The 23573-nt window shown below is 35.1% G+C and overlaps 1 protein-coding gene across 3 annotated transcripts in view; it reads right to left on the bottom strand.

Annotated features, from left to right (window-relative positions):
• Window positions 1-23573, bottom strand: part of PTPRD (protein tyrosine phosphatase receptor type D) — a 373393-nt gene that overhangs the window by 222598 nt on the left and 127222 nt on the right. Inside the window, exon 1 of one of the 3 annotated variants that reach the window (XM_054186470.1) lies at window positions 23088-23160. The exons of the other annotated variants lie outside the window; for them this stretch is intronic. Within the exon in view, the coding sequence (XP_054042445.1) occupies window positions 23088-23109 (22 nt within the window). The 5' untranslated portion in view covers window positions 23110-23160. Of the gene's footprint in view, window positions 1-23087; window positions 23161-23573 lie in introns of those variants that run through there. 3 annotated transcript variants of the gene reach the window in all.

The following is a 23573-nucleotide window of genomic DNA, read 5'->3' as shown; positions in this document are numbered from 1 at the left end:
CGCCTGAGAGTTCCCACCCTCTGCTGTCTGTTATGCTCTTCTTGCTGGGACTCCGAAAAGCTCAAGTGACAACGATTGAACTATTGCAAATTACACTCTAATATATGATGAAAATTGAATTTATTGCTAGCTCACCTTAAATATTCTGAGCTTTAATTTGTTTGTTTTGAGGAGTTTAAAGCTGTAGAATTTAGGCTGCTGCTTCAGAAAGCAGTCAAGCTGTCACCCCAGGAAGCAGAGGAACTTCTGAAATAGTTTACCACTATCCAGAAAGAAGCTGTCCTTTTTTGCTTATTGATGCTCCATAAAATATATTTATAACATGACACTAAAATAACTCACTTGGATTGGAATGTTTTCATAGCTTTTCACAAGCATGAGACATCTCTGTCTTCTCTTTTGGACTTCCGTATTGTCTTTTGTAAGTTTAAGTACAATTCTGAAGTAGCAAATGGAATTAACTGAGTCACATTTCATCATGTTACAGAATTATCTGTTTTAATTTTGCTGTTCTGTACTCTGTGCTGCGCTTTGAGGACATGTAATACTTTGCACTCAAATAAAATGTCTGACAAAATGTTTTTGAAATTAGTAGCTCAGCCCCCTTCTTTTGACAGCTACTGAAAGCTATTCTTGTGTAGAGACATTTTTATGGACATAAGTCCTCTAATTAAGAGATGAGTATGAATACCTTCTTTAAAGGTAAAGTGAGATCTAATGGGATGTCTTGCATAGCAAGCTCAGCAGTCGGACCTACTGTGGGCAAGACATATAGACAATGCAGACCTTAATGTATTTCTGTTTCTACACTTTCTATTTGGGGTGCATGGAAGTTTCTAGCGTACCGTAACTCAACTTATGACTAAACTTTATCATATGCTTGGAATATGAAAAAAGTTTTCAAAATCAGAATAAAAATTTCCAAAAATCATATCCTATCATATACTTTGTCAGCATTCAAATGTGAATGAAGTAACAAAGACATCAGAAAAAATTAAACACAATAAAATGCTTCTTGCAAACACACCATTTCCTTGTAAGTCAACATATACTGATCTTTCAGGAGACTCCTGAAAAATTACAGTAACTTTTTGGTTGTAAAGATTTGTTTTGTAGCAATAAAAGCTGGAGGATGATACAGTAACAACTGTTCCCATGGAACCTTTTCATCTGACACTCAGAAAGGCAGGTTGAGCGCAGAGTAAACAATGTGGTCTGGCAGGTGCCCACGCGCTTTGGGATACTGCACACACACCGTCACCACAATCGCTGTCACTTAGTATAGAGCCCCTGTGTATTACTGGTCCAGTGACATCAAGTTGCAGTGGGGTATGTGGCTGGAGTAATTCCTAGTTATAAATTCTGAAGTCATTCTTCTCATGCCAAATTATACACCCAGAAAATTCCTACCTGGGGTGAGGGGAAAAAAAAAAAAAAAAAAAAAAAAAAAAAAAAAAGAATAATAGAAATATCCTTTATTCACCCCACTTCCTCCTTTGCAGTATTCACTGCATCCAACTGACTTATCTGCTATATATTCTATGTAAACAGGCCATAAACTGGTTCACATTCAACAATGGTGAAGGCTCCTGTCCTGGTAAAAATTAACAAATAGGCAAATATTTAATGAAATCTCTGCCCCATACTGTATCGATACATGGCAAATTACATGTGTTATGATTCTTTTCACAATTTCTCTAGGAGTTAATATACTAAACAACTATTCTATATATATACCATATTAAATAGAAAAGCCTTTTATGCTCTTTTATTTATTATAAGAATTTCCAAAGCACACTCATTTCCAGCTTTCACTGCGAATTTACTCATTAATCATAATTTGTGACATCAGCTAGACTGGTCATAGTTAAAAGCAATCGTTTTGCCTTAACTCTAACCTGGACTTACAGTGGACCTACAAATTGGCTATGTAAGAAAGTTAATTAGTTTTTTATTTCTGTAAAGATGAGTGACAATTTGTATTCATGAAATCTGCATAAAGAAATCCCAAAGTTACCAACTGGTATTTTCCTAAAGGCTCTCATCTGTCAGTCACAAGCTGGTGAAATTTTTCTGTTTCTCACCATAAAACACCTTAAAACTGCATCATCCTTACAACCTTCAGCAAGAAAAATAGCAACAACGCAATCTTCAAATGCCATCATACTCTGAGCAGCTGAATAGTTTCATTATCCTGTGAATGAAAATTACCCGTTTTTCATCTTTGAACTACTGAATGCAATCCAGCTATGCCAACTAATTCCAGCTGAAGACCTTGACCCATTTGGTTCACAAAAATTATTTACAGGTACAAACCCAGGTTTCCCAAAATCCTGGGTGAATGAAAGTAAGCTATTTCACATTACAGGTGTCACAACATCCTCTTAAAAACCCAGCCCCTACAGCAATGCTCATAAAATCTTTATAATATAATTAAAACCTTTTTCTCCCCACCTTCTTTCTGCTACTTGTATTCTTCTAAAAAGAAAAGTGCTCAGAAGAAACAATTATGTCAAAAAATGTCTGGTTTTTTTTGGGGGGGGATGGGTGGTTGGGGTTTTTTTCCAATTTAGCAGTCATCTCCAGTTCCCCAGACTTCAATCAGCCAGGGCATACCCACCGTACAAATTTAGTAAGCAGCTCAAAAAAAGATTATCACTTCCTGATCTCTCAAGGAAAATATATTAAAAGTCAAGCCTACCTTTATGTTTTCAAATTTTCTGCAATGCACAGCGTCAGTTTACTAGGCTGACCACTGGGTCTATTCTTCCCTGAAATACGAAATCTAATGACATAGAAGTAAGGCCTTAGAGGTAGAATAGGTGGGTTACACTTTCCAAAAGGTCTAATGTTAAAATAGCACATTCCTAATTTGTACCTCTAGGCTGTGCAAACCTTGGTACCAGCTCATTTCATTGTGGATTATGTATGCTTTTTTAGAGACAGACATTATCTGAGCCCTAGGGGCGTGGGAGGAATACAAACCAACACAGACAGCAGCAGCAGACATTTATTTGCCAAATAACATCATCCCCCCTCACTCCCATACTCACTTACAGTTTATAATAAATGGACAAAGGAAAGGCCTTTCACAAATATGAAGAACCTATGTGAAAAACCTGTTAAAAACCTTTTTTTAATACTATAGACCAATACATTTATACCCTAAGTAGGACAAAGCTGAAGAATTTATTGCTGTGCTTTTTTTATTAAAACTGTTGCAGTCAACCTGATAACAATTTAAGTTGGTTTCATGACAAATTATTAGGAGACTTACTGTAAAAATGAGACCAGCCATTAACTACTGCCTCAGCAGAGTGTTATCGGGCTGACAGGACATTGGAGTCATCCTCCTTCATGATCAGAAAAAAAGAGAAGGCTCTCAAAGCCAGATCTACTGCCACCCCCCATCTCCTCTTGCCTTCAACCCCGAAGCTGTGTACAAAGCTTTACCTGACAGTGCCACACACCCATGACCTTCACTACAAACTTTAACCTTCTTTTAAATATCACTACAGAAAATGAAACAGTTTTACACATATGCTTCCAAATCTCCCCTTACTTACTCCAGTTCAACAACTCTTCAGTTGTTTCTAGATGAGAATTCTGGTTTATGCTAGTTGAAGAAAAGAGAATCAGGATGCTTGGTTCTAGTATTTGATTGACCTGAGCCCTGACAGATGTAGGTGTAGCTTTAAGTTCGCACTATGCAGTAAATGCACAGGATGGTAAGAATTCTCTTTTTCCCATGCCTATAGGAATTCCAACACTAAATTTAACTCAACTGCACATATGCCTTTAAGTTATACACCAGCAAATGTGTTCAAATGCACAATACAAAACAAAATAGGGATAAGCTTGTGTGTATACACAGTATTTATCACATACAGCATATGTAAAATCTGGGTGGGGCTTAATCTACCTGAGTTAGAAAGAGGAACTTGCTAGTTAATCCAGTACTAAGCCTTCTTCCAGCAGCAAATGAAAAGCATAAAGCCTCTTGAATCTAAAAGGTTACTGACGTGCACCACTTCATCCCCCAGGAACATTACATAACCTTGTCATATTCACTAATTTAATGAAAGGAAATTCCGCTTCAAAGCTCTCTACTGCTTCTTTTTCAAATTTTAATGTCTGCAGACTGCATATGAATTATTTGGTAACTGAGAGCTGACACTCCTTTTCAATGTGCAAAGTGGATCTTAAAATGCCACGCAAGCTGAACTCTTTCCAGAGGAGTTTTACTCTAAGAGAAAAGGGCGAATAACGAGATCCTACAGGTAAGAGTTTCAATTAATGACTGAGCGTATCTGGGTTATGACTGGAGAGATTTTGCTAAAACCCTCAAAATACAGGTACCAAAACCAGGAAGAGTAAAACTGGGGCACTGTAACAACTGAGTGAAGCTTCCACTCATTTTTTTATTTATCTAAACACAACAAAATGCATACTTGGCCATTTAAACACAGGGCAGATTGCTTATTAGCATCTGTGAAAGCAGTATCACCTATCTAATGACAAGACTGACTCAAAGATAAAAGAAACTATCAAGCTTTACATAGTAAACATGACTTAGTGTTAATGCTTGACAAGGCACCCATATATGCAAATTCTCATAACTCCTGTTCGAGCAGAAGAGAAATTAATAAAATTCTGCCTGGGAACAGATCACATGACTTACTTTCATCTTTCTTCTCCAACACAGGAGGTAAACTGCCTTGTTACTAATACCCCCAATTGGCCAGCACATCAAAAGAGAAAAGCATTCTGTTACAATCTGCTACTATGCCCTGTGAAAGTAACCTAAGATTTCTTTTGTACAACATGCCTATATGGGTGAAATGGCTTAATGTTATCCACGTACTGTAAAATCATCCCTAGCCCAAGCCAGCTGAAGGTAAAGGCAAGAAGAATTTATAAAAGTCAAAATACATATGTTATCAAACTTTATAAGGACGTGGGTGATAGAAAATCAATCTTTCTATTGCAGTTACCAAAATCAAAAGACCTTCCTTCTCCAGTTCTGTTTCCAGATAAGGTGAGGAGGCTTAGCTTAGGGACCAAGCCCTTGGCCAAACACTAGTCCCCAGCCTTCATCCCCAACAGATGAGGAAAATTCCCAATCTGTTCCTTGGGTGTATGAAGGCGACCTTTAGATTCATCAAACGTGTCTCACATATAACATCTGACCTTCAACTTAGTGGCGAGGTGGTTTATACCTTCTCCTCTTTTGAAGCATTCTGGACAGAGTCATGTCCTGTGCTGGTGGTGAGCACATATTTTTATACCTCTTTCTTTGTTGAGTTAAACTCTTAAACTGCTGAGGACTAGACTGTTGTTACTTGGACTGTAAAATTTGATTAGACACATGTACACATTTCTCCCATGTGAACATATACAGTTTGGGGCCTTAAGGGGGTTAAGATGACTTTCTAATTGCAAACCAGCATTAAGAGATGGTAAGACTTGACATAAGCATAATTTATTGAGCTAAACTGGTTAATAAAAACACTATATCATTAAACTTGATATAAAACAAAAAAAAAACTACCTAGTTAGTAGAGACTCATTAATCTTTCTTTCCTTCTTACTAGGTTAGAACTACTTCATCCCAGAACTTGATAAACATCTTTATCAGTTGTAAAACAACATTTACTCTTTGCCTACAACAATCAATTATATGAAACCCAAATTAGATGTCCAGCCAAGTAGAGAGAATACATGTTCCTCTTAACAACAATGCTGTGAGAGCTACGCAATACAGCCCAGCTTCAGATGTACTAAAAGACAGGTAAGTGTGGCCTGTAGGATCATACATTACTTGATGCATAAGCAGACATTCATAAACTAGGTCAGAAAACAGTTTATAGGTATTAAAAAAAGATTCAGTGACTAAAGGCCCTAGTGGATAGTCCTATTTCCGTGTCTACAAGTCACTTATGATACATCAGTATGGTTAACACAGTACAAGTAGCCTGCTCTGGGATATGGTTATGCAGATATAAAAGCACTGATTAAAATGTATTTACGCTGGCAGTTTTTTTGACACTGTGTGTTTTCAGTGCTACACAAATGTCCTACTGTGTATAGCTCCTGCTGTGAATACAAGCTCCTACAAGTCATATTTTGTTGTCAGTAACCACAATGCACTGCCAATATGCAAAAAATACTACTCCTAAAGTGAAGTTTTGTAGTTAAAACTGCATCTGCTCTATAAGCTTCTTCTGCAGGAGCTATATTGCTCAACTCCTCTCCAATAAAGTTATGCCAGCAGAAATTTCAAGTATGTTATACATAATACATTCAGGAATATGAGAACTAAAACCTCATATAAAAGGTATGCACAACAAAGTTGTAACTATGAAATAAGGAGAAATAATGAAACAGTAAAAACAACTAAAAGAAATATATTAACATATAAAGGTAAACCTTTAATTACTACGAGTCCATTTCTTTTTTAATTCTGATACATGACGTCACTTTTTACAATGATGTTCTTCAGTCTATTACCTAAAATCACCACAGAGTACAATTGTTTGATATAGTATGTCACTGTAGCATTGCACTTGCTTTATAAGGACCTTGCATGGTTGTTCATGTTACTTAAGTTATTCTAATATAATTTTCAGTGATTAAAAATACAAAGATATCACACCAATTACATCTTCCATTCTTCTCTCTTTAACATAGATCTATTCTTCTTTAAGAGATACCAAGAAATCATAACACTATATGGAATTGACATTCAGCCAAGGGCATGCTATTTAATGGGGGACATAATGACAAATTCAGGGTGCAAGAGGGGTGTGTCTTATGTGTGGCCAGGTATCATGCTGTAAGAGGAAATATTACACTAGGATTCTCCAGCTTCTTTTGACATTAAATAAAATGCTCTTCTATCACTCAACCGAAGTCAGAAATTATTTTGTTTCATTCATACAGGTTATTTACAGTGTCAAAGTGAAAAGCACTGCCAAGTGATTTTTATTAATGTAATATATACAGATTGTGAAGAGCCTCACTTTCGTTTGGTTATCTCCCTCAAAAGGAATTCCCATCAAATACAATTCTGCTTTATCCTCACTTGAGAAAATCAGCAATGGCCCAGACACAGGGACACTTACTCCATTCTTACTGTCCTCTCATGCTCTTCTTGCTCAATCCACAGCTCTTCAGAGACCAAGCTAAACTGGAACTCTTTGGAACAGTTTAGGTGTGTGGTCCTGAGAGAGTCAGTGAAGGCAATACAGAATCAACAAAGTTAATTCACCTGGGCTTTATGTCATGCCTTATCTATGCGGCAATTATATTTTTACAGTGAAGGGCCCCCCTCATATGTTGGGACCATGACTGTGCCACTGAAATACAGTGCAGAGGTGATCTTAGCAGGGTCTGACATACATTTTCAAGTTAGTGATTTGACACTAAGTATTTGCAATGCATTCTATGATTTCATTCAATTTACTGCTGTTAAGGCATACTTGGTGCTTTAGAATACAATAAAATACAAACTTGCAAGAGTTCTGTAGGACACAATGAAGCGTTCTTTCCTAAAAATAAAACTAATTTACATTTGCCTTGTCATAGAGATTTTCACTCTGTAATCTCCATCATAACTGGAAAGCACAATTCATGCCCATTTCAAAATAAAACTAAAACTTACTGAAATATAACTACCAATAAGGATTGCACTCTCCAGTTTTCTTTCACAGGCAAACATATTCTTTCCAATTATTATAAAAACAAAACCTAGTACCAGTCCTAGTCGTAGTTGGCTTCTCACTTCATATCTGAGTAGTAAGAAGATTCAGAAAACAAATTCACTCAAGTTTGGTCTCAAGAGATAAAAATGGAAGCCAAAAGTGACAGTTGGCTACCGGACAGAAGGGAGGGCTGAGAGCCAAAACTTTGTAATTCTAATCCCATCTCTGCTAATTGCTTGTTGTTTAGCTTTAGGCAAATTACTTAACCTCCATGTCTCTATTTCCTTACTTCCAGGATTATGCTACTTACACATGTCGCAAAACATAGGGAAGAGTATCATTGCGGTTACTGGCATTATATTTACAAAATTTGTGTAAAGGTTTGTGCTCATGCATTGAATGAGAGGGCTGAAAATTGTTTCAGTTTAAGCCTAACTACTTATAACAAGCATTACGCTTTGATTAGGGTGAAGGAAAGAAAAACAAACAAACAAACAAACTGCACTCAAATTTTTAGAGTGTCAGTGAAAACTGGTAGCTATTTGGCAAAGTTATTAGTCTTTGAAAATTGCACTCCTCTGCATATCAGTATTGCAAAATGTCGGTTTAATTAACACTCTTTTCTCTAAGGAAATCAGCTTACGTTGCTCAAGTGTACTGAATAAGAACGGCTTATTTTGACACTGAGAGGTATGTACTGAAAGTGGTTATCTTCTAAGAAATGATAATAAATTATTTCTAAAAAATATATTGCCCTGCATCATAATTCAGATTGAAAGGTGTATAATTAATATCGTTTGTGCACATTTAAATAATAGAATTGAATATTTTAATTATGCAGCCATGTTAATTATAATATTCAATTAAAATATTCATTTATATAACACTAAATATGTGTAGATATGTTTACATCTAAGTGATATGCATGTTCAGAAATTAGAAATTTAGGAAACCTGTATTTTACACATCAGGCTTCAGCAGCCTCTTAGAAGTGTACTTTGAAATGGCTGATTGTTTCCTAAAGAGAATTGAGAACCTGCGTTTGCTGTCTATGAACTCAAATTTCTACTGAATCTCAATGGCATCTTCGAAATGTAGAAAATGTCCAGTGATCGATCATTATACTGAATCATCGAAGCCACAATCTGCTCATAGGAACAATACAAAAGTAGGGGAAAATTTACATTGTTGTAAAATTTCCTGACCTTTTTTTTTTTTTTCTCTGATCTTTTCTTCTGGATAAAAGAAGACAACCAGAAATAAACTTCTCACAAACAAACTGAAACTACACAAATTCATGTCAGGTTAGACTACTGAAGCTGGGGACACAAAGAATATATCAGGTCACCAAAGAACACACAATAGCTGGCCTCAGACATACAAAGATGATAAGAACTGGGCTGTGGAAATACAGAAATAAGAAACAAGCTGAAAAGATGGTACATTTCAGGAAAAAGTGCTGAAAAGCAAAAGAGAAGAAGAAATTGCTGGTCAAACAATGCAGAGGGATAACCCAAACCAAGAGGAACTTCAGGTCTATTTAAAATATAAGTAAAAATTTAAGTAAAATTAATATCTTTACATATGAATATATAGTCAGTCAGTCACATAAGTTAGATAAACATGAAAAACGTTTGAAAGCTTCGTCTTTAGTATGTATAAAAGTTGCTTGCTCCCAAGGGCTCTCTGGAAAGTTGTAATTTACTCTTTGTGTTCCTTAACATGCAATGCACAGTATATAATAGCAGTAAAACCTCTGGAATGAATTACTGTATTGTTCATAAATCACAAGAATCAATTACTATTTGTATTGTTCCTTCATTGAATGCCTTTAGAAAAGCAGCTTCTGGAGGTTCAATATTTTTGCACATCACTGTGTCAAAAGCTGGCATACACAACTGGAAAAAATTCTAATTAGAGTTAGCAATAAATATTTAGAAGTTATACTTTGATGCTTTCACTTCTAGTAACAATCCTCTTTCTCAAAGTAGACAGCTTTCAAAAAACTCCAGAAAAAATAAAAGTCTTTGAAGTTTTTGTTTTCATTATTCTTAACTGCTCTTCACTGTAATAATACAATATAATGCAATATAGGGTACCAAAGCAAAAGGGAAGTAGGGATAAGAATCAGTAAAAAATTATTACTGACAGAGATGGAAATCAGCAAAGAAAAGGCCATTGGAGTGCCAGATGTATTTTGTTTATGTGTTGGCCTTAATCCCAACAACACAATTCATGATGGAGAGTACAAGCTTTCAGTTTTATGTGTGATTTCTTCCTCCTTCAATAGACACTAATATGGTATGCTCATATGTTGACCTTTTGTATAAGACTGTAGCAGAACATCAGCAGATATAACAGGTCTTTTGCCATGCTTATTTAATCAGCTCTACACTGGTATGGAGAAATACATCTGCTGGGCAGAGTTACAAGTATTGGTCTCACTCTTCCCGACACAGGAGCCTGTATTGGTCCAGCAACACCAACCTGTGACATTCTACTTGATATCAGAAGCCAGAAACATTATGAATTAAACCTGTGTTTTCTGTTTATTTTGAATTTTCTGAAAACTTAGCTGGTGTACTGGCTTCTCTACTGTTGTCCCCTGCTACTAGGACAAGAGTTTGCAACTGTCCCTTCCTATAGACAAAGAGCTATATGCACCAGTTCGTTCTTAAATTATTTTATGTTATAAATATAAAATCAGAAGGAAGAAATATAAGAAAAACTAAAATCTTTTAATTTTAAAAAGAAACACTTCACTTTCCATAATTAAGAACTGCTGTTACTTCAAGGAAATTATTATGCTTTGAGAATAAGGTTACAAGTTACCAGTCATTAAAAAAACAAAACAAAACACAAAAACCCCAACTTATAATGCCTGACTATATCACTTACCATGGCAAACAAAATGCAAACTAGGGAATACTTTTGCTTCTGAGTGCATAAGGCTAACCTACACGTGTGCATATTTATAGCACAGAAAAAAACCATAATACTTCAACAACACTTCAAATAGTGTCAAAAGCATCCCTCACCTTTGAGTTTACCCATACTGCAGTCACTCCTGTAATTACAGTCACATACACATGTTCTAGTCAGTTTTAATTTAGGCAAGGCAGCACAGTTAACCGTTAGCCACAGATCCCTCAACCAGGTAGCAAAGTAACTACGCAGACCTTACATGGACCAGATGAATAGGGTCTTACGCAGGCAATCAGGCTACCCTGTTTGCCTAATAGTTAAGGTAACCAGAGCACATCTATACAGTCACAATTAAAAACAGCAACTTCAGAACCCATAAAAGTATTGAAACACCAAACTTTTCACCTTCCTTATTATTTCTCACAAAAAAACCATTCTGATCCATACTGCATTACACACCTTGAATTCCCTTGATTCTGCAATCTATTACAAAGATGTTTTTGTCTTGTCACTATCAAAATGAGATTTTGTGTATGTGTGCAAATCTTTCCATATCAGTAACCTCCACGTTCAAATTCCCTCTAACACCTGAATGGCAAATTTCTTCCACAATCCACCATCACGTTTTCTCTTTATACTATGTCAAACTGAATTCGTTATCCAATTCCCATCTTGAGCTTCCCTTGTTCTCCCAGATCTGAGAATCTAAGTCCTTTCTGATGGAAGTCAGGACTTATTTCTTAAGATTTCTGATCATGTTCCAGTGGATGTTTCCACCATGCTTTCCATTTCCTTCTTACCTTGTTTACAGGTGGTTCCTCTGCACCACAGCAAAGGAGTATGAAATCTGTCAAACAACTAAAGCATTACACCGTTAAAAGGCGGGATGTCTATGTCCAAGTAATTTTAATTGCCAAACTTTGCAAATAGAATAAATATTGGATCTAGCACTGTGGAGCCAGAGCCAATTGTCTGCATCATTGTTATTTGAAAATATTCATGCTCTTCCCCACATGCTGCTTCACTGTGACCTTTCAGGTCACAGGATTCACTAAATTAACCTCTCTTCTAAAAGAATAAAAAGGCTATGAAAGTCATGCAGGTGTCCACAATTTCGTGTAAATGAGCAATGAAGAACAGATAAAAAATACATAGCTACCTCCAATGTCCAGACATTCACTTCTAGGAGTAGCTATCTTTCTCCCAAGATCAGATGAACATGTGAAAAGAACACGACAGAACTGAGAACAGACTGACACAAACCCGACATGCAGAGTAATGAAAGAAATGCACACCTGGATATTTCATGCAGATGATTAAACCTGTTATGGATTTGTCGTTCTGTTTTTAACTGCTTACATAAGAGGGACGCTATTAGGTCCTTACAACACTACGGGCCACAGACTAAGGTATAAATTTTGCTGTAAACCACAATAGGTGAAATCTTGGTGCTGTTCCTAAATAAGGCCAGCCTTTTGCCTCCTGCTTTTCAGAAATAACACCTATAGAACTTTCTAAAGATTTCTACAATTACACTCACAACATGAAGGTTGTGCAAGATACAGTACGGTGAACACAAATGCACATTTACTTTTACACCATTTTACATGTAGAGATTTTGTTAGAACCTTTTTTTTTTTGTTATTTTTTTTAACTGTCGTATTTCAATAAAACTTGACTAGAGATGCAACTAGATTTCTGATGCAATGAAATTTCTGTAAAAGATCATTCCGTTTAGGCCATCTTTGAAGACTGGACTTTTTTACAAATAATTCTGTTCCATTTTTTTAGAAAATCACCTCTGTTATCAGTTTATACTATGTTTCGTTCAAGACGTTTTACACATTTGACATGTCTCTATGTAAAATATTTTCCCTCTCTTGAAAATGAGAAAACACACATACTATATATAGGTAAGGTGTTTTCTCAAATGAGTTGGCTAATTTCTTCACTATTGTAAGCTGATCAAAACTCAGTAATTTCAGTGACACTGCTCAAATTTACAGAAATTGAAGATTTAGCTTGTTATTTTTAGATTCAGGTTGAGCAGCAAGCAGCACACATTTACAGCACTGTGATCAGGTATTAATTACGTAGCTTCCAACAATAACAGAAGTTTGCAAGCTTACTTCATTATGCACTAAATTAGCCTTGACTGCACGGAAGTTGAATGAATAGCTATAATCTGGTACTATTCATACCTTTGCTTCAGCATAGTCTTACCATACCAAGTAACTGTAACCAAGTCTTAAGAGTCAGCTAGCAGTTACAAACACACAAAAAAGAGAGAATATAGAATACATCCCATATGTTGTGAACCAATTGGTCTGGGTGACAGGCACCCACGCAACATTGTACAAAAAATTGATAAATGAATCGGACTCATGAAAGTTCTCACATTTGAGTTTTTAGCTAGATTTCTATGAGACAAATCCAAACCTCTATTTCAATGAACTCATTATTATTGTGCTTAATTTGAGTCTTGCAGTTAAAAAGTGAAAAAAAGTTAAAGTTTGTGATAAAAAATTGCTTCAACAGCACTTAAAAATTAATTTGCTGAAATTTGAGACTGGATATTGGGTTTGCTCAGCAACTAAGAGCACAGTATTTCTTTTATTCCAGAATTATGTGTATTTCAGCAAGTAGGAAAAAAAAAATATATTTATCCTAATCTTGCTTCTTATTTAATTATTCTTAGTTGCCTAATTAGTCTTAATTACTCTTATTTATAATTAATTTCTAGATCTATATTCACAAGGAAACAATTATCAGGGGAAAAAAGAGGTATAAACATGTCAAATATCAGAATTGTTTATTGAGTTCAGCTTTTTTGGCAGGTAAGATACAGGAGAGAGGGCAGTGCTTGTTTTCAGCAAGGAAAGGAAATGTATCATTCTGTTTTTATAAAGTCGGTCTGATCAGTTTATAAACGTAAATCTGATCCTACAGCATAAATAATTTACACTGAAGTGGAAATTCTCATGGCCTGTAGTGAAAGTATTCCCTGTGAAGTGATGCCAAGTACTTATCTATGTGTCATTATATAAGAAATCTCCATAAGTACTGAGCGTAATACTTCATAACGCTTCATCATGCCTCTGTGTTTCAAGATGCTCATAAATATCCAGGCTACTTTGGTAGTGGGTCTTAGTTTCTCTATTTATTGACTGATATTATCAATCTCTTTAAGGTTTGAGGGTCTGATTCTCCTCCCAGTAATCTTGGTAGAAATCAAGAAAAATCCCGGTGAAATAAGGATAATAAATGGGTAAACAATGACGGAGGGGAATCGGTGTCTCCAGATTGTTTAATAAACAGTTTATTTTTAGTTTAGCCTACAAAGTCCAAACAAATAAACTATTTTTGTCACTACTGCTCAGTAGACTTATTAGTATGTTTGTGAAAGTTAATTATGTGATGAGATACACCGTAGTTATTACAGCCAAAAAATGTACAAGTGTGTTTATAAATTCAAAGTGTTCTATTAAAATAAAGTGTGTTAAGTACATAGCAGAATTACTATTTTCTTCTACTTATTGATGCACAATCATTTTCATGGTTTTAAGTATCTTTTTCCCCTCCAGAATACATACCAATGCATTTAGCACTATTAGCATATACAGTCAGTGCATTAAATATTATGGGTTTGTTTTCATGTATGCAAAACAGCACGACAAATAATACAAATAAATGGTGTACTTTCTGATACAGACATTCAGATTCTTCTATTTTGATCTTATTTAATACTATGGGTGAGAAGAAACCACAATGTAAATATTATGTACATATATTTTTATCTTAAAAACACATAGATATTACAGATAAAAAAATATGAAATATCAGATTCATGGTTGCTTTGAATAAATTTAGTTCTACTCATCCTTAGGTATGTTATAGAGACCACTGTTAAATTATTTCAATTTGTACTGAAAGTGCCTTATGTCAACATCATGTCTTTTCACACGATGCAACTGGTGTTTGTCAGTTATAAAGTGAAAGAGAACATTCATATTTCTGATCATGGAAAAGGAAAAACTAAAGACTAACAAAATTTCTCAAAAGAATAAGATTATAATTTTCATTCATGAGGATGTACAAAAGAGGCCTAGTTGCAAGCATGGAGAAAGGTCCAATTGCAAATTCCAATAGCAGTTGAAATGTCTGTTATTTTTAAAAGTTTCAGAGTAAACTGTAAGTACCAACACAGTCGGGAAAGAAAATGCTAAGGCAAGATACCATAATAATCACACAAACTAAAGGGGTAGGAGGGAAGAATGACCATAATTAAAGAAGAATTACCACAGTTTCCTTTCAGAAAGCCCTGTGATTGTCCTTCTGTCATAGAATCACAGCCATAAAATGAAAACGAAGAACTATTCATTTACAGAAGTGATATTTACAGAATAATTATAAATCATTCCATGAAAATGAGAGTTTCTCTGTACTATCATCCTCTGATCTAATAAAAGACTCATAAGGTCTAAAATTAAGAAGTATGCATGTTTTACAGCATTGTCATTAGCCACATTACTTTTGCAGTTTGGAGGGCCAAATCCCAGACTTACATTCCGGCAGTCTTGATCTGCTACTTAATCAGGATTTGCTTAATGCAGCAGTTCAAATTAAACAAGAATTAGATCTGATACTTAGGTGCAATGTTGTAATGAGCAACAAACTTCTAGAACTGACCAAGTTAGTTCATCAAATCTTGCACTCTCTGCAATGAATTCTAGCTGAAGAACCAAAGAAAGCTCCATATTCAGGTAAAACTGTAAACTTAAAGGACTATATAAGAACAATAAATCTCAATAAATCTCAAATTCAACACAAATAAAATTACATTATAAAGTGAGGCACTTTTCCAAAGCAAACTAATTTGAAGATCCAACTACTATTACATAGTCATACATGTATGAAATAACTCTTTGGTCCCTAATTTACTAGTACGTTTCAACCCAAAAGAGGAAGATAGGAAGGAAATATTAAAGAAACTTTCATTCATTCTTCCCCTACACTGTGGAAGACTATATTTCTAAGAGATATACACTATATACACTATATTTCTAAGAGATCACATTTTTCAATTGTATATAACCATTTATCAGCATTATTTAGTATTTGTACAACATTTAGCACCCTCCTAAAATAGGATCTGACTTTTCTATATCCAACAAAAGCAGAGAAGATAATCTTCGTCCAAGAACGTTTACTATCTTAATCTTCCCCCCTCAAATGTTTACAGTCTAAGTATAAGATAAGGCATGACAGCTGGCTACAGCCAGACTTAACACAATACATGGAAAATACGAGAGAGTTTTAGTCAGCATGAATGGCATTAAAGTCAAGTCTACTAACTTTCTAACAATCGTTGAGTTTTTAGCAAAGCAAAAGACAACTGAAGGGAAGATTATGAAGTATCTTTGTGGATGACTATGGAAAGCTAAATTTCTTCTTATCTTTTTGAATAGCCTGGAATACAGGCTATACTTACACAAACCTGTAAAAGCGTTTCCAGAGTGAAACAGCGTAAGAAGTCACTGTCTCTGCACTCTAGGTTTGGAATCACAAAAGACATCACAGGAGAATATTCATCAGCTCGTCTAACAAGACATTCTGTGCATCTGCCTCACACATATTAAAATTAAAGAAGTATCTTTATTAAGGAAAAAAAAAAGATAAAAATAAAGAAATATCAAAACGTAGCCAGTGATGTCACTTTCTTAGAAAAGATCATGTTCCAGATAAGTGAGAAATTAAGATTTTACAGCAAATACACTGTATATCTTCAAGATGTAATCACCAACCCCAAATACTTCCTAAATTAGGAGACTGACTCCAATCTCACATTGCAGTGCAGGACTACTCTTTATTTTCCATTTTACCCCTTGAGAGTAACAGGGACTTAGTGTCTTGTTTCAGTTCAGGAAATATGGCATCATAACCATCTGGTAAAATAATCAAAAAGGCCAATCTCATACCAGAACCTGTAATATTTACAGATGTGCTTTCAATATGTTTTGGTTTTTTTTTTTTTAATCTGCTAGAAAGTTTCTCTTACATATTCACCCCCCTTACAATGTATGTATCAGTCACCCTGTCGACATCATTTTTTCAGTTCGAATCATTACAGATTCTCCTTGACAGTGAAATAAATATTCCAGTATAGCCACTAAATTAAAATTGCGGTTGATATCTTACAGCAGTTGAGACTTTAGTTCTCCTTTTGATATATAACGTATAATTTGATTTTAATATATTGTAATATGTAATAAAATATCTGCTTTCTGAAATTTTGAAAGAGGTACAAGCAAGCTAAACTGCATAATGATAAATGCCATTGGTTTCAAAGGCAACAGGCTTATAACTTGAATCTGCATTTTTGTACATGTGTCAGGGTATCACTGCACACCCAAACAGACTGCATGCTTCAGAACGTCACTTTTTTCCCCAAATTTTAACATTTGAAAGATCCCACAAACGGTTATTTTGGTGTTTACATATCATAGAATCATAGAATGGTTCGAGTTGGAAGGAACCTTAAAGATCATCTAGTTCCAACCCCCTGCCATCGGCAGGAACACCAACCACTACGCCAGGTTGCTCAAAGTCCCATCCGACCTGGCCTTGAACATTTCTCGGCATGGGGCAACCTGTTCCAGTACCTCATCACCCTCATAATGAAGAATTACTTCCTTATATCTAATCTAAATTTACGCTCTTCAGTTCAAGCCATTACTCCGTGTCCTACCACTACAGGCCCTTGTAAAAAGTCCCTCTCCAGCCTTCTTATAGGCCCCCTTTAAGTACTGAAAGGCTGGTATAAGGTCTCCCCAGAGCCTTCTCTGACTGTCATTGACCTCCTTCACCCCTGAACAGCCTATAACATATCATGTGGCTACTATAAAATATTTATTTAAGCTGCAGTCAAAGTTTAGTGGCAAAAATTAACCTTGTTCATGAAGATCTTTCACATTTCAAAAAGGCTCCCAAATGTGACAAATATGTGGTCAATTAGTGACCACTTTCTGTCTGCTTAACATCCTACCCAGTGTCTCCAATTTCTAGAGCACCGGCATCTTTCAAGAGCTTCCCAAGGTTTCACTTTCTGCAACACCCTGATTTGTTCACTGTACAAGTTCCATGAAGAATGGAAGATGCAAAGGGCTCATACAAAAGAGCCTGGGATACAAAAAGGCCTGAAGCCTGGCAGACTGCCAGGGGAAAAAAAGTATAATTACATTATCGTGCATGCATATAAGGAAATTAGAAAGTTACAAAAATACCTTTGATTCTAGCATTTTCCAGTAAGTGCAATTATAGAAATCTTCACAAATTTGGGGGCTTTTTTTTCTATAAAAAAAGGAATGCTACAGTATAATACATATTTCTACTCATTCTAAGTCATCCACACACTTTTGCTGATGAGCAGAAGCACTAGCAGCATAATGCATCTTTGTAGTTACTTAAGTTGGTACGTCTGTCTGACAACAGAAGACAGCAAACCATTCTTCCACTGGGTTAGAGGCTACTTATTATAAAAAAAAGGAACCCTTGATCCCACGAAACTTGGATTAATTTTCAAGCTGTGCAGAATAGTTTTTACCATTCCTCTTCCCTTTGGTTCCTCCTCCTCCAGCTTCTGTTCTTACCTTACTATCTCTACTAAGGCTGTGTCTCTTTAATAGTCCTGAACTCAGTCCAATCTCCAAAGCCGAATCCAACTCTTTCTTTTGGCACTTATGCATGATCTATAGACAATTTTAGCTTCCGTTTCTGCCTTGTATCCTACCGCACTCCTGTCTAGGCCCTTTCCTGTGGCACACAATTTTCTACTATCACAGAACATCCCTAGGTCTTTCTTCTCTTTTTGTCCTGTTTCTAAACAATGTACATTCTGCTGTCATCTTCTTCCCACTCCCATATGTTGCTGTTAACTAGTCCTTCCACCTTTCCACAATTCTAATCTATTCCTTTAGGGCCATATTTTTCTTTTAACATGAAACTGTAATTAAAACTGGTTTCATTTTGAAACTATTTGATCAACAATCTATCGCCAAATCCATTCCACTGTTAGCAGTTCTGATCTTATATTGTAGTATCCAAAAATACACTTGCTGGAATAATCATGTCCATAAACTGACATTTAAACTTCTTTTTTTTGTAAATATCACCTTTTTCCTTCTATTGTTTCAAAGCAATAATTCATCTCTACTTAATTCTATGACATAACTAAATATGCATAAAGGAAAATTTCCAGTATCCTTTGTATCTTTGACACTATATGCAACAGGGATATCAGTTATGCGACTAGCTAGTCAAGCCAGGCAAACTGTCTCTTCACCACATATTTTGTTTCTCAATTGTTATATTCTTATCTACTCATATTGCATAAACTTTAAGCTGTAGTGGTGAGAATGCATCAGATGAAGTTACAGGTGACAAGCTCCCTCCTTCTTCTTTACAATTAATACAATAGTAGGATGGTGTTTAATGGAGATTATTTCAACACCTACTCCAGTTTACTACTGTACCTTAGAAAATGATGCAAGACAACAGTAACAGACATCCTTCTCATTCACATTCACAGCGGACAATGAAAGCCTGTTGTCTTTCATTTTTTAAATAAGTCTGAGTCAAATAGTTCCATCTCTTAAATAAAAATAAAATACTGTGCTGAATTATTTATTTTAAGCTTCAACTGCTGTATGGCCAACAGCTTGCATGCCTTTGCTGTCTGCACAGCATGCAACATTTTCCTGTTTGGCTCCAGCAAAAGCCTAAGTACAAACTTCATGCTACAAAATAAAATGAGCAGGATGATAGATCTTTGATACCTATTCATAATTTAAAGTAAAGGGTAGAAGTCCGATACAGAAGTCTTGTTCAGGTGTATCCTGTATTAGTTGGCTTCTCAGTAATGTGCCATTTCACATGTTCTTACTTCCACTACACAAGGATATGTGACATGATCAGAAAGAATCAAGAAGGACCAGGCTGACACTTCCTCAACAGTGGAAGGCAACGCTTTGCAACACATAGCCACGTTTGTTTTTTTTTTATCTTCAAAAGAAGTTAAAAACATGTTTTCACAGATGTCTTGATCATTACTTCAGTATAAAACTGAAGCAATGGCTAAGGTGTAATAAACTCTCCATTAAGGCATTACACATTTACATCTTGTAACTGCGAGCACAGGCAATTAGAAAACACTTTTCTACTAATTCTACTAGTAGTTACTCCTTAAAATGAAGCTTAGGAGGTAACTTGCAAAACATAGTAATTTTTAGCCTTTGTATTTTTCAGCTGATGGAAGAGCAACCCATTCATAAATTATCAATTAAACTTTTCAGACTTACGTCACCTCTTTTTTCCACATGGGAGGAATTTGTTTCCAAAAAAGCTAAACCTAGCATAATTTGTATTAAGCACAATCAGCTACAGACACTAGAAATGATCTCAGACTAATTCAGTTCCTAACAAATTAGTATCAATAATAATAATGTACAGGCAAATTAAACAGTATTTGAAATAACTCTCCTTCTAACAAGCTGGTACAGCCTTTAAAGAAGCTCCAAGAAAAACTTTGCATACATATAGAAAGTAAAGTGTTTCATACTTCTAGCCAGGCCTTCAACTGCTTTCAGCTGAATCACTCCCTTGTTGCAGTCTCTGAAGCAAATGAATTTTTAGTGTGTCTTCTCTCTCATTTCAGTTTTTGTAATTTCACACCGCTAGTAAATGTAACATTATAAAAACCTTTAAAGCCTTTCGTCATGAAGTTATTTGCAGTCTCTTTGTTATGAAGCTACTTCTGATTTCAGTGAGGTTCTCTCAATGAGGCTTGAAAAATAATTGTATTATGATGTGGACCCTATAATTAAGTTCCATGAGATTCAAGTAGTTTATGTAATTGACTTTTCATTAAACTTTTCATCATCTGTCACCAAAGCCATAGTTAGAGTGAAAACTAATCTGAGTTGCACACTAATTCCCAAAAAAGGATTTAGCATTACATATGGGTCTTCAGCATTGTCTGGATATTTCAAATCCAGAAATCTAAATTTCAGAGACATTTAGTTTTAATTTTTTTTTTTTTTTTGTCCTTTGCAGGACATCTTCCTGAAAGTTTTATAACCTGATCTTTTGGTTTCAGTTTAATTCTTTACAATAATATTGACTAAAACGCTTTCCAGAAAGTCCTACCGAAAGTGTATTCTTATTACAGACTCAAAATATAATTTTTTAAAAAAATCAAAGAAACAAACCTTACTAAAACGTTGTTCCGCAGGTGCAGTATTGTGTTATACTAGGGGGTCTGTTATTGATGGAAAACATTTCTTTCAAAGTTTATTATCTAGATCCCTGAATTAAGAATTAAAATACAATTTCTTTGACTACCAAGGAAATTTAACAGATCGCAGTTTACACTGCTTGAGTTTGTCATGTAGAAGATAATATATTAGAATTTTTTTTTTTTAAAAACAAGATGCAAGTTGGCATAATTCTCTTCCAATTCAGTTAATTTAAAAAAAGGCCTATATTCAAATTATTATTTTTTAAGAAATATAAGAAAATAATTTTCACAGAATGTGAAAAATATTACTGAAAGCCTTATGCACACCAGTCTTTTGTTTCCTGGATTTTAATAATTTTTAGTTTTTAAAAGCTGTGAAGTGGTAATAATATACACAATTTTTTGAACATAACTCCTAAAATAATCCACAGGGAAGTCCAATACTTCTGTCTTCCACATCAACTCCCATCAAATGAAGAGACAGAAACCATCTCCCTTATAAGTAGTGATAATGAATCATAAAACCACTAGCCCTATTTAATATGGGTGGCACACTAACTGTTTTCTTTTTCTGTCAGTCCCTGTATGGTTGTATCTTAACAAGAATACCCGCTTGAAAAAATGTTCATATGTGTCATATTCACAAATCAAAAAAGCATGGATATTTAAGCATTTTTTTTTAACACAAGAGCAGCAGAAGCTGATACACGCTGGAATATGAGTACTACATGGCACTACCCAGAATTTTTAACATATTTTCCAGTAACTGCTGCAAAAATAAATAAATGTAAGAGTCATGCAAAATACATGTTTTTGACAGAAAACATTCACATAAGCATTAGCAATGCAAATATGCATAAGGGTCTAAACTCTGAACACCCTACTCTGTCAAATCAGTACCTTTTTATTTACGTAGGTCCACTAATTGCAGTGAGACTCTCTACATACAATGCTATTCAACATTAGTAATACCACCACAATCTAGCCTCAGGATTTAGTGGTTAAGTAAAATATACTTCATCTACTTATATAAATTCTGTACAAAATCACCACCATTATCAAGAGGGCTGAAAATTACCTGTTAAACATGATACTTAAGACATGAAGCCATGCTCTGTCTTCAGTTATGCCTGTGTTGGCACACATCTGCACTCACTCAGAGCTGCAGAACTCATTGCTTCACGGGAGAATGACAGTCTGCTGTATGTTTCAAAGTTAAGCCCGTGCATTTCAAAACAGTAATGAAATGCTACGCAGAAATTAGCAGAAATGTAGATCCTACAAACACCGTTGTGAGGTTAAACTCTACTCCACTCCTCTAATTGTGAAACCAAACCTGTAATAAGCCTATAAGCTAAAAGCTAGCTGTGATTTAGAGTCAATATTTCTTAATATCCAATTAGAATTAGAATAAATCCATTAATAGTTCTTTTATAATGGCACTTAGCTTGTTAAAACACATAAAAGGTTTGGCTCCCTTGGGCCACTTTAAAATGGCAGTACATTTAGAGATGAGAAAATACTACCCACTTGAAGAAGAACAAAACCTAGTTCAAAATATACACCACTGTGTTGTTTCCTATTTTGTTTCCTATTTTATTTCTACAGTGCAGATCTATTACAAACCAAATTTTACATATCGGCATGTTTCTGCTTTGAAGGGATGCAATGCTGTTTAACTTTAGTTGTGCTTTAAATTCACCATTATCCCTCATCATAAACTCCACTGGTACTACCACCTATTATAAACCCAAATAATTCTCACTGAAGATATGTAAGTGCCTAGTTGAAGCAGATACAAGAAAAATTCTTTTTTCCCAAGTGTTGGTCATTGTGCACATTTATGCACTTTGGAAATTTGTTAGGATCTAATGAAAAAAAAAAAACAACCCACAGATGAGGCAACTTTGCAAGTGAAATAGAGTTAACTTACAAAGTTTTGAAATTTATGTTCCATTTACAATGTATCTATAGACACTCCCATATATGCATATCAGCATTATAAAATAAAGACAGAGAATAACTAATCTGAGATGCATTGAGCTAGACAACCACTGGTATGCACAGAAAATGACAGTGTGTCCTTTCTCTAGATGATAAATTCTAATCCAGCCACATAAGCAGGAAATGAATATTACAAATGTCTCAAAGATACTGACAGTTACCTGTATAAAATCGGTGGATCATTTTAGTATGTCCTTTAATGTAATTTATTTCTGTGAAGGCACCAACTGTCCTCATTAGCCATTTCTGACACCTATACAAACAGAGGTGAAGGCCTAAAATGCAACAAGAACCAATTTTTGCAGAACACCTTATTGAGGTACTGAAATAATGTAAATTTGAAACATTGCATTTCAGTCAGAAGGATTATTAAACCCACCATAATACAATGGCAGTAGCAGTGGCCATGATATGATAAAGACCACACAGACAAAATTAATCTTCTATGGTGGTAGGTTTCAGGAACAAAATACTAGTCCTTAATGGTCTTAAACAAAAATTACTTTGTGAAGTTTGATATAAGCTCATATGAATTGAAATGAAAATAGAAACAATTTCCTTTCCAAAGATAAGATTTGGTGTGGGTACTACCACAATGAAATCGTGTGTCCATGCATCATCAAATTTTAAACATTAAAGAATATGAA

This window comes from Rissa tridactyla, chromosome Z, assembly GCF_028500815.1.
Source record: "Rissa tridactyla isolate bRisTri1 chromosome Z, bRisTri1.patW.cur.20221130, whole genome shotgun sequence".
NCBI lineage: Eukaryota > Metazoa > Chordata > Aves > Charadriiformes > Laridae > Rissa > Rissa tridactyla.
This window is presented reverse-complemented; position numbering and strand designations above follow the sequence as displayed.